The sequence below is a fragment of the Brassica napus genome, chromosome A2 (genome assembly GCF_020379485.1).
Source record: "Brassica napus cultivar Da-Ae chromosome A2, Da-Ae, whole genome shotgun sequence".
Classification (NCBI taxonomy): domain Eukaryota; kingdom Viridiplantae; phylum Streptophyta; class Magnoliopsida; order Brassicales; family Brassicaceae; genus Brassica; species Brassica napus.
The window spans coordinates 16,166,164-16,179,581 of record NC_063435.1 but is presented as its reverse complement, the minus strand read 5'-3'; the positions used below and the strand labels follow the sequence as shown (position 1 = coordinate 16,179,581).

At 35.4% G+C, this 13,418-nt stretch overlaps 1 protein-coding gene, 1 non-coding gene and 1 pseudogene across 2 annotated transcripts; 2 read left to right on the top strand and 1 right to left on the bottom strand.

The window, feature by feature from the left end:
* Positions 1–6,633: 6,633 nt before the first annotated feature.
* LOC106390559 lies at positions 6,634–8,890 on the top strand (annotated as a pseudogene).
* Positions 8,891–8,919: 29 nt separating this feature from the next.
* On the top strand, positions 8,920–8,992 carry TRNAK-CUU. Its single transcript has one exon. It is a non-coding gene; the product is annotated as a tRNA-Lys (tRNA).
* A 2,042-nt stretch (positions 8,993–11,034) lies between these two features.
* On the bottom strand, positions 11,035–12,798 carry LOC106390557 (UDP-glucuronate 4-epimerase 5). Its single transcript, XM_013831050.3, has one exon. It carries the CDS (start codon positions 12,610–12,612, stop codon positions 11,323–11,325), a length of 1,290 nt encoding a protein of 429 aa, XP_013686504.2. The 5' UTR covers positions 12,613–12,798; the 3' UTR covers positions 11,035–11,322.
* Between the last annotated feature and the right edge of the window lie 620 nt (positions 12,799–13,418).

The following is a 13,418-nucleotide window of genomic DNA, read 5'->3' as shown; positions in this document are numbered from 1 at the left end:
TTTTTCTTCGTATGTCCTTACACCTATACAGTATGGGAGAGATTGGATCGGAATCTTGTAGGAAATGGGATAAATCCGGACTGGCAGTGGACGTTGCAGCACTTGCAGAGAATGTGAGTGAAAGGAATGGATTCATGTCTGGCTAGACTCTTGTTCCAGACTACAATCTATCATATTTGGAGAGAAATGAATGCTAGAAGACACCAGAAGCCGAGAGCTTCCACAGACAGCTTGTGAGGGCACATATATAAGGCAATGAAAAACATAATTTGTTCACTCAAGTACAAGCCAAACCATAAGCTAGAAGAGTTATTGAGAAGATGGTTTGAAGTAACAGCATAGAAGTAGATACCATATCTATAGAACAGTTTTTTTTTTTCAGTTCTTAAAAGGGTTTGAGTTGTACATAACATTCTTTTGATAGTTCAATATATTTGAAATTTCATCCAAAACAAAATGTATTTTTATTCTTTAATGAAATTTCTTTTGGTCATTTTTCTCTTTGAAGACTATTTTTTTATAAAAATAAACTAAAAGGGCTATCTTATGAATTTTTTCATGTTTTTTTTAAACATGTCTATAAGAACTTGTTTTAATTTTTTTTTTATCTCAAACCACATTTTTCCTAGAAATTGAAAAATGTTTTTGGTGACCATAATCTAATAATTCAGTTGATGTAAAAAAAATTACGAGCGACATACATATTTATAAAATTACCAAATCAATATAATAACTTTTGGGGGGAAAAAACGTTCTAGCAATTTCAATGGCTAAACACATGGAAATCAAATCGTTTACAAGAATGAGTCACAAATGTAGAGAGAGAAATTATGTATCGCCTTGCCAACTTAAAAGGGTTTCTCTGTAAGGGTTATGCTACCAGTTGTGGTTAATCTAGACTTTGAGCTAGAACATGTAGATGTCAAAACTGCCTTCTTGCATGGAAGCTTGGAGGAAAGGATTCTAGTAAACCAACCAGAGGGTTTTATCAAAAAGAAGAGATGAGAGGGAAAACACTAGTTGAGAACCAAACTTTTGCATGGAAAGAAGAGAGATATACGAAGTGTCTAGACTGATCTCTCTCAGTCCCGAGAAAGAAAAAGAGATTTCCTAGGCTGTCGGCTTGAGAGTGGGGCAGAGTTGGGCCATGTTGGGCTGCATCAAAATAGTGGATATTTTGTGCGTGTTCCAGTCAGGGCCGGCTTAAACTTTTACTGGTCTCCTGAACAATTTTTTTTAATTAATTATAGATGATTAAACATAATATTATGGGTCCTTGCTAGAAAACAAAAAAATATTGGACCCGTTTCTGTAATTAAATTTGTTTGATTTTGGGATGGGCCCTGGGCCATTGCACTGCTGGTCCTCCCTCTTGAGATGACCCTGGTTACAGTGTCAGCCGAATAAAAAAAAAGGTTGAACCTCATCTTTAGCTGTGATGGCCCAAAACAAGGTTTATGACAGCCCAATCCGAAACTCATTCATGTAGTATAGGTTCTTGAGTAAATTAGGTAAATTGAAACATGTAGCAAAGAAAAAACTTACAAGTATGACACATTAGGAACCAGACAAAAAGCATAAGAAAAAATAAGACAACGATATAATAGATAAAATAGCTTGAGCCTAAATCTAAATCACAAGGTATCTAGTGTTTGTAATCTCTTTGATTTATTGAAATTTGGAATAGTAGTTCTCCCACGAAATATACTGGCTATAGGCTGAAAATTCATTAAATTACTTGTGTTTTTTTGTACTTTAAGTTTAATCTAGGTCTAAAGTTTACTTGAACAGAAAATAATCTTAGGTCAATAATCTCTACAAAGAAGTATATACCGAAAATGTTTCTTCACTTTTAAAATTTTATTAATTTAATTTAATATAAGAAATATAAAAACAGTTAATTCATAAACAAACAAATAAACATGTAAATGCTGTTTTCAGACAATTTCTACCTATGCATACTAATTTTTCATTTTACATCAAAACGGCATACTAAATTTTCATTTTACATTAAAAAAAACGTTTTATTATTCAGACTTGAGTTAGTTTGGGAAACCAGACATGCATACTAATTGAAACATAATAAATGTACATATGTATAGGAATAGTGCATATATGTTTTTCAATAATTCAGAAATAATTGATACTCTCCCTCTCTATATAACCTCTGCCTTCTCTCTAGAAAGTCACAAAATCAGATTTTCGTTCTCCGAATCAGGCGGCTTTCACAGAGCCGGAGTCGGGTTTAATCCTTTTGTCTTTCCGTGATGATCGAGGATGATCTCTCCTTTGCTTCCTTCTACTTAACAGTAGATCTCTTCTCCGAAGAGATCGAAGTTGGAGCTGATCATCCTGCGTTTCAATCGGTTATTGGTGCATGCCCTTTCTAATCGTTTTAGATGAGATCTATTTTATTGAAGCCCTAGCTTCGGGTTGAATGATTCTGCATGTTGGTTTTGAGGTATCTTTGTATCGGCTTTGTATCGATCTTCTGCCTTTTGGTTAAATACAAAGTCGATTGGATTGGCTCCTTGTCATTTACCTTCAGATCTGATCGAGATCTATCCTATTGTCAAGCTTCCTTGTGGCGTTGCATGTCGTGTTATCCGACTCTGTCTCTTCCGGTCAAGCGTAGGAACAGTCTGTTGTTCTGTCTCGCCGGTGATTGAAGCTGTGTTCTTTGAAATTGCTGGGCTATTCACTATAGGAGGTCCTTCTCGGTGGTTTTGGTCCTGTGGTGACTCCACCGTTTGTGTTTCACAAAGGTTGGTGGTTTTGGTCCTGTGGTGACTCCATCGTTTGTGTTTCACAAAGGTTTTTCTTTGAATCAACATGCATAGTTGTTCTAAGATGTCTGGGTTTTTTTTGATCTTCATCTATTTGAATTAGTTTTGGGTTTTGTAGCCTTTAAGTTTAGTTGTCTTTCAAGTTGATTCCCATGTGTGGGCTTATGATTCCGGTGACTGATGCGTTTGTCAGCCGGCTTTGATTTCGGGATTAACTCAATTGCCGGCTTATGTAATCTGTTCAAGTTAATGTAATCAAATTTTTCAGTGTTAAAAAAAACGGTGCATATATGTTTTGGATTGAAACGGTGTTTAAAGTAACTTACAAATTTTTCTAAAAAAGGAAATCAACTATTTTAATTTTGATAATATAGAAAATTCGCTTATGGATAAATTAGAAGAATATCCACAATTCCCAATTTATATTTTCTTTATAAATATTTAATAATAACCTTAATAACCAACAATGTAAAATATGTGCATTCCTTGTTATGGCTGTGCACAGATCGAATAGTACCGTATTTGTTTAGTATTTGTGAACTTTGTATTTTACGGATATCTGATTATAGATACATCTATCAGTATAAAATCTACCAGTATAAAATTTAGAGCAGAGCGGATATCCATTAAATATGAGATTTTGTAAATTTAAATTAATGTAGCCAACTGAAGTCCGAATCTGAAACATTGTCAATGATTTCTCTTGACTGGCTACAGCTTCGGGCTTTAATAATGGCTGATAAAACTTGTCAATAAGCATCTTCAATTATTCCAATCAACTGAAATAATTGTGTTGAGCTCAAAAAGCATAATAACATTTTAAAACTGAGGTTTACAGTTCAGTGACAGAAATAACTACAATTTCGTGATAAATAAACGATCTATTCTATTAAAAGAGAATCAGTCTTGAAAAATCTACTTACAAAAGGTTGTTGGACTTATTTGTTAAAAATTTAACATGTCTTCTTTTATATAGTCTATCAATAATATTAACAGAGAATAAAACATACATTAATAGCAGAATATTCTTTTAGTTTTTGGGATTTAACTACATCTAAGCTAACAATAAAATCAACCAAATTAATTATACTTTACCCCACAATAATAGACCAGTATGGTATTTTACCAAATACAAAAGCGGTTATTTAATATTTATTCATTTCGAATTGTGAATCAAATCACATAGAATAAATATTTATTCTAAACGTGGACTAAGTAAACATACTAAAAATGCACTAAGATTTTTATACTAATTAACAACTTATCTATGTTTTTTCTGTAATTCAAAATCATTCAGAACTAAAAGAAATAAAAGGGTATAGATTAACAAACAAAATAACATCTAATTATTTTTAAAAAACCTATGTATCAATATTCAAAATAAATCATTCAAATATTATGCATATATTACATATAACAAAAAAATTCTAATATAAACTAAAATACTATACTATAAACCATATATCATATACATATTTGAATATCATTTATTTTAATTTTTATTCATCATAAATTTTTTTTTGAATATTCCGTAAAACCAAATAAAAATTTTACCTAAAAATAAACATAATAAATTATTAAAGAAAAAATATTATAAAATTATCTTTTAAACCTAAAAAATTTACCTAAAAATTAACATTTTTTTTGAATATTCCGTAAAACCAAATTAAAATTTTACCTAAAAATTAACATAATAAATAATTAAAGAAAAAATATTATAAAATAAACTTTTAAACCTAAAAATGAAAACATAAACTTATACTAAGTTATTTATAACAAAAATAAACTAATATTGTTATATCAATAATTTTTTTTTCTGTTAACATTTTTTCGAATGATATAATAAAATTTTATTCAATTTTAGTTTTCTAAATATATGAAAAATTTAATCAAAAAGTTTTATCATGTTTTTTTGAGTTTATATGAGATCAATCGTTATCGTACTACAGGTTAATAGTAAATTTTTGGATTGTTATTAGATTTATCATATTTTTTATAAATACGAACTGGATTATATTCTGGGTCGTCGAGTTGTGACCATGAGTCGGGATTAGATATAAAAATTGTGCTTTAAACTCAAACATTATGATAAAACAACTTAAAAAATATTTATTTGATAAGAATTAAATTCAAGAAAATTTTATCAAAAGGATCAATAAAAAAATACCCGCGCTTTCGAAGCGCGGGTCAAAATCTAGTTAGCTACTTAAAATTAAAAATGTTAATGCTTTTTTATTGTTCTCTTATAAAAGTCTAGGAAACTTTGGGTTTCGTCCATAAAATCGCAGTTATAGATTACACTTCCCAAATATAGTTAAGGGACTCTCACAATACACCAATTTGTTAATGTTGTAGTTCTAATTTCAACGGAAAAATATTGGGGGATGTTCTGATTATACGCAAATTTGATATTATTTTAAAATTTTCTTCAAATGTCAACTATTTTCATAAATAATTTAAGTTTATGATTGAAAAGACTAAACTAATAATCTATTATTATAAAAATGTTTTTGCTCACTCCCAAAGCCTCCACCTCAGAAAGTCGAAGTCTCTTGTGTCGACACGTGTCTCTTATATACAAAACACAACGCTTCATTAACTCCCGACTCAATGTGTATTAAGCTTTATCTATTAGATTATGGGCTCTGGAAACTGGCCCAATAGGCCAAATGATTCAGCCGTAATTGAGCTTTACGCGTGAAACTTCTCTGCCATTCCACATCATTGCGTAGCTTGAATTCTAAGAGCGTTATTTCATCTTCTTCCTTATCAATTCGAAGAGCTACCAGTTACAGATTAAGCCCCTTCAAATCCTTCTTAAATCTATATCCTATTGTTGGGGGGAAATACTCTAGTATAATAATTTCCCAAGTCCTGGACAGGACATCGGCCTCTAGGTCCCTGTTGAGCAGGGTCCAGGTCCCTGCCGAGAAAGATCCAGGTTCCAACTCCTGCTTCTATCCCTGTCTCCAGGTAAAATAAAAGTTTTCTACTAAGATGGATTTTTCCATATTTTCGAATATAGAAGAGTTTAACCTACTTTGGCTGACCTATACAAGACTATATAAAGGGAGCCTATACCCTAGAACAAGGAATCGACATTCAGAGACTAAGAGATTAGAACTAGACGGCTAGAACTAAGGTTTATACACCAAACGTTATAGTTTCTGCTCAATTCATCAATAAAACATCTTTTAATCTCGATTTCTCTTGATTTTCTCTAGCTCTTCTATTGTTCTGTGGTACTAAAAGACTCTTTTATCATCTCCTGATTCATATGACATTTTGGTAAATTTATATGCTTTAATGTTCTAAATGCTATCTCAAATCGATGTCATATAGATGTTGCTTTATAATTCTAAATTTTTTTACAATATATTGTTTTCCATGACAGAAAAAAAAAAAAGAAATCATCACTTAGTCTGACTATTTGTGTCATCTTTATATTGTTTCCTAATTAAAAACAAACTTTTGGCAAAAGGTAAACTTTATATAAATTTACAAAGATGGAATTATTCTGAATTTTGTAAAGATTTTTTTGAAGAAGTTAAGATATCTGGAAAAAAAAAAGTCATTGGCTTAGTTCTAAAGCATGAACAAAAAAAAAGATTAAATTTTAGTTACTTATTGGTTATTATTTAGCCCATTTTTAAAAATGTACACCAATAAATAAATTTAATTATTTTCAATTTTACCATAAGAAAGTATATATAGGTATATCAAATTATTAAATCTCCAATGGAAAAATAACATTTGACACAAAAGGAAATCCAATTTAAAAATATTTGTGGCAATTTAGTTATTATAAAAGAACTGATCACGTCTTCAATCCAAAATATTCGCCAACTATATAACAAACAAACACTCTCTTCTTCTCATCTCTCAACCTCCCTTCCCCCAGATCATAAAATCTCCACGTCAGCAAAACTCCGTCGCAAACTCGCCGGAGAAACCGAGAAACTTTACCATCATGATTCCGTACGTAACGGTTGAGGAAGCTTCCTTCGCGCAACCTCACGTGGTTGGAGACAGTTTGGTTCGATTACTCCGCCACAAAGTCCGACTACTATCTCTACTGCCACAACATTCTCTTCCTATTCCTCGTCTTTTCTCTGGCTCCTATCCCTCTGGTTTTCGTCGAACTGGCTCGATCCGTTTCTGGGTGGTTCGACCGGTACAAGATCCAACCCAAAGTAAACTACTCCTTGTCCGACATGTTCGGTTGTTACAAAGACGTCATGAAGATGTTCATCCTCGTCGTTGGTCCATTACAACTCGTTTCTTATCCTTCCATTCAGGTTATCTTGAATCTTGAATCTGATATTGACAGAATCCTGAATGTTTCATCACATCATTTACGTTCTTGTTCTTGAAATACAGATGATTGGGATACGATCTGGATTACCATTACCAACACTTTCAGAGATGCTGCCACAGTTGTTCGTCTACTTCTTGATAGAAGACTACACAAACTATTGGGTACATAGATTTTTCCACAGTAAGTGGGGATACGAGAACATTCATCGTGTTCATCACGAATACACAGCTCCTATTGGATACGCTGCACCTTATGCACATTGGGCTGAAGTGTTGCTTCTTGGAATCCCAACGTTTATGGGACCAGCGATTGCTCCTGGTCACATGATAACCTTTTGGTTGTGGATAGCCTTAAGGCAAATTGAGGCTATAGAGACTCACAGTGGGTAAGGGCGTGGTATTAAAGAAATCAAATAACAAATCTCTTTTCTTTGCTTTGTTTTTTTTTTGTTGTTACTTTGCAGTTTATACACTTTTTCTTCGTTATATTAATAAGTGACTGCATCATATCAATTGTTTCTTACATCTTTCCTTAGTTAGTTTATGTATATATATATTATATATAAAAGAGGCCACGCTGTGGTAGATACAATAGTGGATCACCTTTTTACAACTGGGGCTAAGTTAGGTATTAGGTTTTTTATTCTAACTTTTTAGGCTTTCTTAAGTTATTGTGAATTGTTTGGGAATTGGTTAGTAGAATAGATACTTTTGGTGAACCATTAGATAGGCTCTATTTTTCTATAATTAATTTTGTAAGTAACCCAAAACATCTAAAGCAAGAGACAAGTGCGGTAAGAGGAAACTCGGCTCACTTAGTCTCTAGGATTTGCTGAAGTGTTTTCTTGCTTGCTTGAAAAGTTTGCAATGTATCTCGATTGACCTTAAAAATGTCGTTTGTTTGTATTTGTTGGGTAAAAATGTTAAGTTTTGGGGTTTGTTTGTTGTCATTGCAGATATGATTTTCCATGGAGTCCAACAAAATACATCCCTTTCTATGGTGGTGCTGAGTACCATGACTACCATCACTACGTTGGAGGACAAAGCCAGAGCAACTTCGCTTCAGTTTTTACCTATTGTGATTACATTTATGGAACTGACAAGGTAAGTTTTTCAACGAATACAAAATTAACCAAATTGATACACCAATTCTAGCTTTAAAACATTAACCATGTGGTAACATCTTATTCTTCCTCATTAGGGTTACCGATTCCAAAAGAAGCTTCTTGAGCAGGTAAGCCCAGTTGGTCTTTTCCTGACCTCTAGAAGAAGAAGCTATAGACCGTATTGTTTTATCAAAATATGCTTTGTTTGTAGATCAAAGAGTCGTCCAAGAAGAGCAACAGGCATAACGGAGGAATCAAGTCCGACTAGTAAAAGGAAATATGGTTCTGATGAAGAAGTTACGCCTGGAGAAGATATAGGTAAATCTAGTCTGCTTCACGTAAAAAAAAAAAAGATAAGGGGAGTAGTAGTAGCGGTTAATATTTTTCAGGCGTGTGTGTCTTATCTCTTACGTCTTCAAACTTGTTACTAACTACTTTTTTTTTTCTTAAGCTCACATGAAACCTGCTGCTTCCGACAAATGTGGGTCATGATATATAAGTGTGTCGGGACTGGGTTTTGCTCTTTTCTCGCATTTTATTTAGTTTATTTTGCTTCGGGTTGGAGAAGGAAGAATATGTCATCAAAGCCGTGTTTGTTCTTCTTATTCAAATGTATTTGATTAACCTTTGTTCGTACTTAATACTTATCACTACTTTGCTAAATAGTAATAGTAATAATATATAAGTTACATATCTATAACTTTCATCAAGCCCGTCTAGCTCAGTTGGTAGAGCGCAAGGCTCTTAACCTTGTGGTCGTGGGTTCGAGCCCCACGGTGGGCGATACTCGTTTTTGCTTTGATATTGTACCAAACTTCGAGAGGGCTTCAAAAAGGCAAATCCATTATAAGGTTGTTAGGGATTGTGTGAACAAAAAAAGAAAACTATCCTTGTAAGAATCCCAAACTTCGAGAGGGCTTCAAAAAGGCAAATCCATTAGGTTGTTTTAACTATACAACGGTAGTTTTGTTTTGGCAAATGACATTTGTGAGTTCCTGAAAAGATAGATTAATCCACAAATATAAATAAGCAAACATGTTACTGATTTTTTTTTTAAATACAAATACAGTTTATAAAGTGAAAGAAAGATGTGAACTTGACCCATCACCTAGTTTTAGCAGAATTCTATACTATAAGTAAATCGACATCAAAAGAGGTTATAATTGCGAGGTGAGTTCGATTTTCGAATAAAGCTCGCTATACAAATAAAGATCTAGGTCACTAAGTTTTCTCTTTGTAATCTATCTTAAGAATTCTTAGGAGGAAAATTTTGTTTTATGCTCTGTTAGCGAGGGTCTTCTTTTATTGTCGAAGGCTAGATCGGATAATACAAAAGAAACCTCGCCGTCTTTGTTAATGAGGTTATATATTCAGTCTTTGTCAGGTGAGGTCATATATTTTCTAAGATGTGGGTTTAGTTCGTTTCGTCCCAAGGAATTTGAACGTGAATCACTCCATCTTCCATACTCTTTGACCAGTCAACATGTCTATCTTGAGTATATATGGGCAAGAGCTTGTCGTGTCGCTTTCGCTATCTTGCTTTGTCCTTCAGCGAACCGGGCTTTCTCGGTTTGAAGGTCAACAAATTAAATAGGTTTATCCTGAAACTGGGTCGGACATTGATAGGAATGTAAAACTCACCTCCAACCGATCCATTTCTCTCCGCAAATGGACCAACCATTATTTACTCTACAACACACACACAACACAACAATTAATCAAACAAACATTTAATATATTTGTGACAGTTATCAGGAAATACCCTAGGAATAACCAAAACTGAATCAACCATGTGACACTGATGAGTTATCATGATGATCATTGTAATTAGATAATGACGGCGAAACCTGATATGGGGTTTGATTCCCAAAGGATGAAATTTCTTGCAGATTCTATAGGATGCAAACTTGTTGGAGGTTTTAGAGTTATGTATGAAGAGCCGTTCGTTTTTGACCTTGTGCTGCGGAGATAGCCTGTCCATATATGATGTCGTACATCCAGAACTGTCCGTCGATCCAAGAGTCACGGTTAGAGTTTCATCGTGAAATTATCCGTAAAGTTGCTCATCATTATCACATATATTACATGTAGTTTATCATCATTTGTAATAGAGATTATATAATAATGTACTCAGTGTTAAAAAAAGAGAGATAATGACGGCTACTGTCAGGCGTGAACGCTGAAAGGCATTGAATAACTTTATCTCGGAAATTATGTTAGATTCCCGTTAAATATTTGAAGATTTACTAACTCCGGCCCAAAGCCGATAGAACCCGAACCGGTCTCAAACAGAATTTTCATATAATCCGAATGAGGCTGATTTTGATAAACTTGAAAAACCAAGACCCGGTTGGACAAAACCGAAACCCGATTGGGACCCGAATGCCCAGGGCTACTTTGTATGTTTCAAGTTATTACACCTTTTGGAAAGTTTTGTGAGAAAACTTTTGGTTGGGTTTGACATTAAAGCCATTGTGCTTTCTAATACTTTCACATCTTGTATCTTCAAGACCTTGCCAATAAAATAACATACCATTGTTCAGACTGAAAGACAGATCGCTAGAAGCAATGAACATCTTTCAAGGCAATGAACACGGAGACTTCAGGCTAGAGAACAATCTGTGAATCTATTGGCTGTGAAAGAGAAGGAGAGAAGATAAACAAAGGCAGTGGCAAAATTGAAGGAAAGATGGAAATATTATTTCCTTTAGTAATGATTAATGAAGCATTCTTCAAAGTGTGTCTGCAGTAATTTTATTTCTTATTCCAAACAACATATGGTTAAGGGCTGTGTAACATTATAAAGATAGGTCTGGATTCACAAGAAACAAGGTAACAAAGTAGATTGAATAACTAGAGAGTGTATATGCATCAAAGTCCAAGCTACCGTATTCTTCCAACAATATCCAGAAGACGAGTTTCCACCATTGAAAAAACATCTAAGTCCTGAAGCTGTACATTGCTCAAAATCTACTAACAAATAAATGAAGCATAATCTAGCAACACAGAAACAATGCAGATATGTAGTAGATAGCTTTATGTTGAGAAAAAACAAAGTGTTTGTCCATTAACAGTGGAGCCAGCCAGCTAGAGCAGAGAGAGTAAGAGATCTCTCACCAAGAACTCTTCTTCTTCGAGCCTGTGTAAAAACCCATGTACCATTTCACAAACTTCTTCAAACCCGCCTCAAGATCAACCTCAGGTTTATAACCAATCTCTGTTTGCGCCAACGTGATATTAGCATGAGTGAACTCAACATCCCCATTCCTCGGTAAAGGCATGATCTTCCTCTTAGCTTTCATCTTCAAAAGCTTCTCCAATATCGTCACAAGCTTAGTAACAGGAACAGGAGAAGTATTCCCCAAATTGTAAATCCTAAACATGGCAGGACCTTTCTTCTTCCCACCACTACCAGTACTCTTCTCAGCAGTATCCAACGCACCTAAACAGCCTCTCACAATATCATCAATGTAGGTGAAGTCCCTAGCAACACTACCTTTATCAGGAGACTCAAACACTGTAATGGTCTTCCCTTTGAGTATATCTTTAGTGAAGAAGAAGTAGGCCATGTCTGGTCTACCCCAAGGTCCATAAACCGTGAAGAATCTCAAACCGGTTAAGGATAAACCGTAGATATGGTTATAAGTATGTGCTATTCCTTCACCAGCTTTCTTCGTGGCTGCGTATAAACTCGCCGGCTGATCCGTACGGTCTTTCTCGGAGAAGGGTACTTTAGTGTTCAGACCGTAAACAGAACTAGACGACGCCCAGACAAGCGCAGGCTGAGGACTCGCAGCTTTCGAGACTTCCAAGAGATTCACGAAGCCAGCGATGTTGCTGTTCACATACGAGCCCGGGTTCTGCATCGCGTAACGCACACCGGCTTGAGCGGCGAGATGCATGACGTGTGTGAAGAGGACGACGTCGAAGAGCTTCCTCAGCAAAACGGCGTCGTTTACGTCTCCTTCGACGACGAAGACTCCTGATCTCTCAAGAAGCCCTTGCCTCGCTCGTTTCAGCTTCGGGTCGTAGTATCGGTTGAAGTTGTCGAGACCCAGGACCCCGTCGCCGCGTCTCCGTAGCGCGATCGAGACGTGGGTACCCACGAATCCGGCGGCTCCGGTGACTAGAACCGTTAAGCCGCCGCGAGACCTCGGACGAGCGGATTTACGGACTTGTTTCTCCCAGTGAGAGCCGCCGTACTTAACGGATGAATCGTTGAGGCTCCGGCGAGAAGGAGACGGCGGAGCAGATAAGACGAGGTAGAAGAGGAAGAGGGCGAGGAAGAGAGAAGCCCAGAGCGTGAGTTTCGAGAGGCGGAGGTAGCGGTGGTTGTGGAGAACCCCGTACGGCACAACTTTGTACTTTCCGGGAGTGGGAGGAAGATCGTCAAGGTGAGACATTTTCCGGGGAAGAAGAAAGAGTCGACCTTTTTTTACTTGTAATAATGAAAAGTGTATCTTACTTGTTTTAATCTTCAAGTCATGGGAATCAGATAAGCTGTCAGAGATATAATAGTAGTATCTATTGGATTCATGAATCTTGATTCTATGTCAAGGTGTTTCTAGATTGTTGACATTTGTATTCTATAACTGATCTTTTTTTTTTTTGTCACAAACTGGTTATATTAAAATTAAAAAGCCCTACGGCTTAGACGAACTACAACTGGAACAGTGTTCAACAACAAGAAGATAACAACTGGAGGTATACTCGACAGTGTGACTAACAACAAATGTAGAACAATAACACAAAGGATAGATATGTTACAAAGGGAGACTTGCTCAAAGTAAAGAAACCTCTGAAAAGACTTCACTTGTACCCTTGAAACAATGCTCACAGCAGCGAGCAAGAAATAGTCTGAATCGACGTTGAAGAGACCTAACAGATAGGTTTGGACGGCAAAACTACTTGTTGAGGAGCTGGATGTGGCTGAGCAGCCCATTAGACCAGCGAAATCGGTACTAACACCGACTGAACTTTCCGACGAGACTATGTGAATCTCAAATAAGTCGGAAAACATGGCCGTTAAGAGTTGAGAAACTCTGTAACAGTGACCAGAAGACCTGAAATGCCTGAATTTAGATTTAAAATTCCAATATAGGGTTTTGCTGAGAGGTATGTTGCGCCAGTCGTTCTCAGATTGCTCACTAGAGAGCGATGATAAATCAAACTCTCCACGTCCGGTGGGACTTGTCGTTGTAGTCCAGAG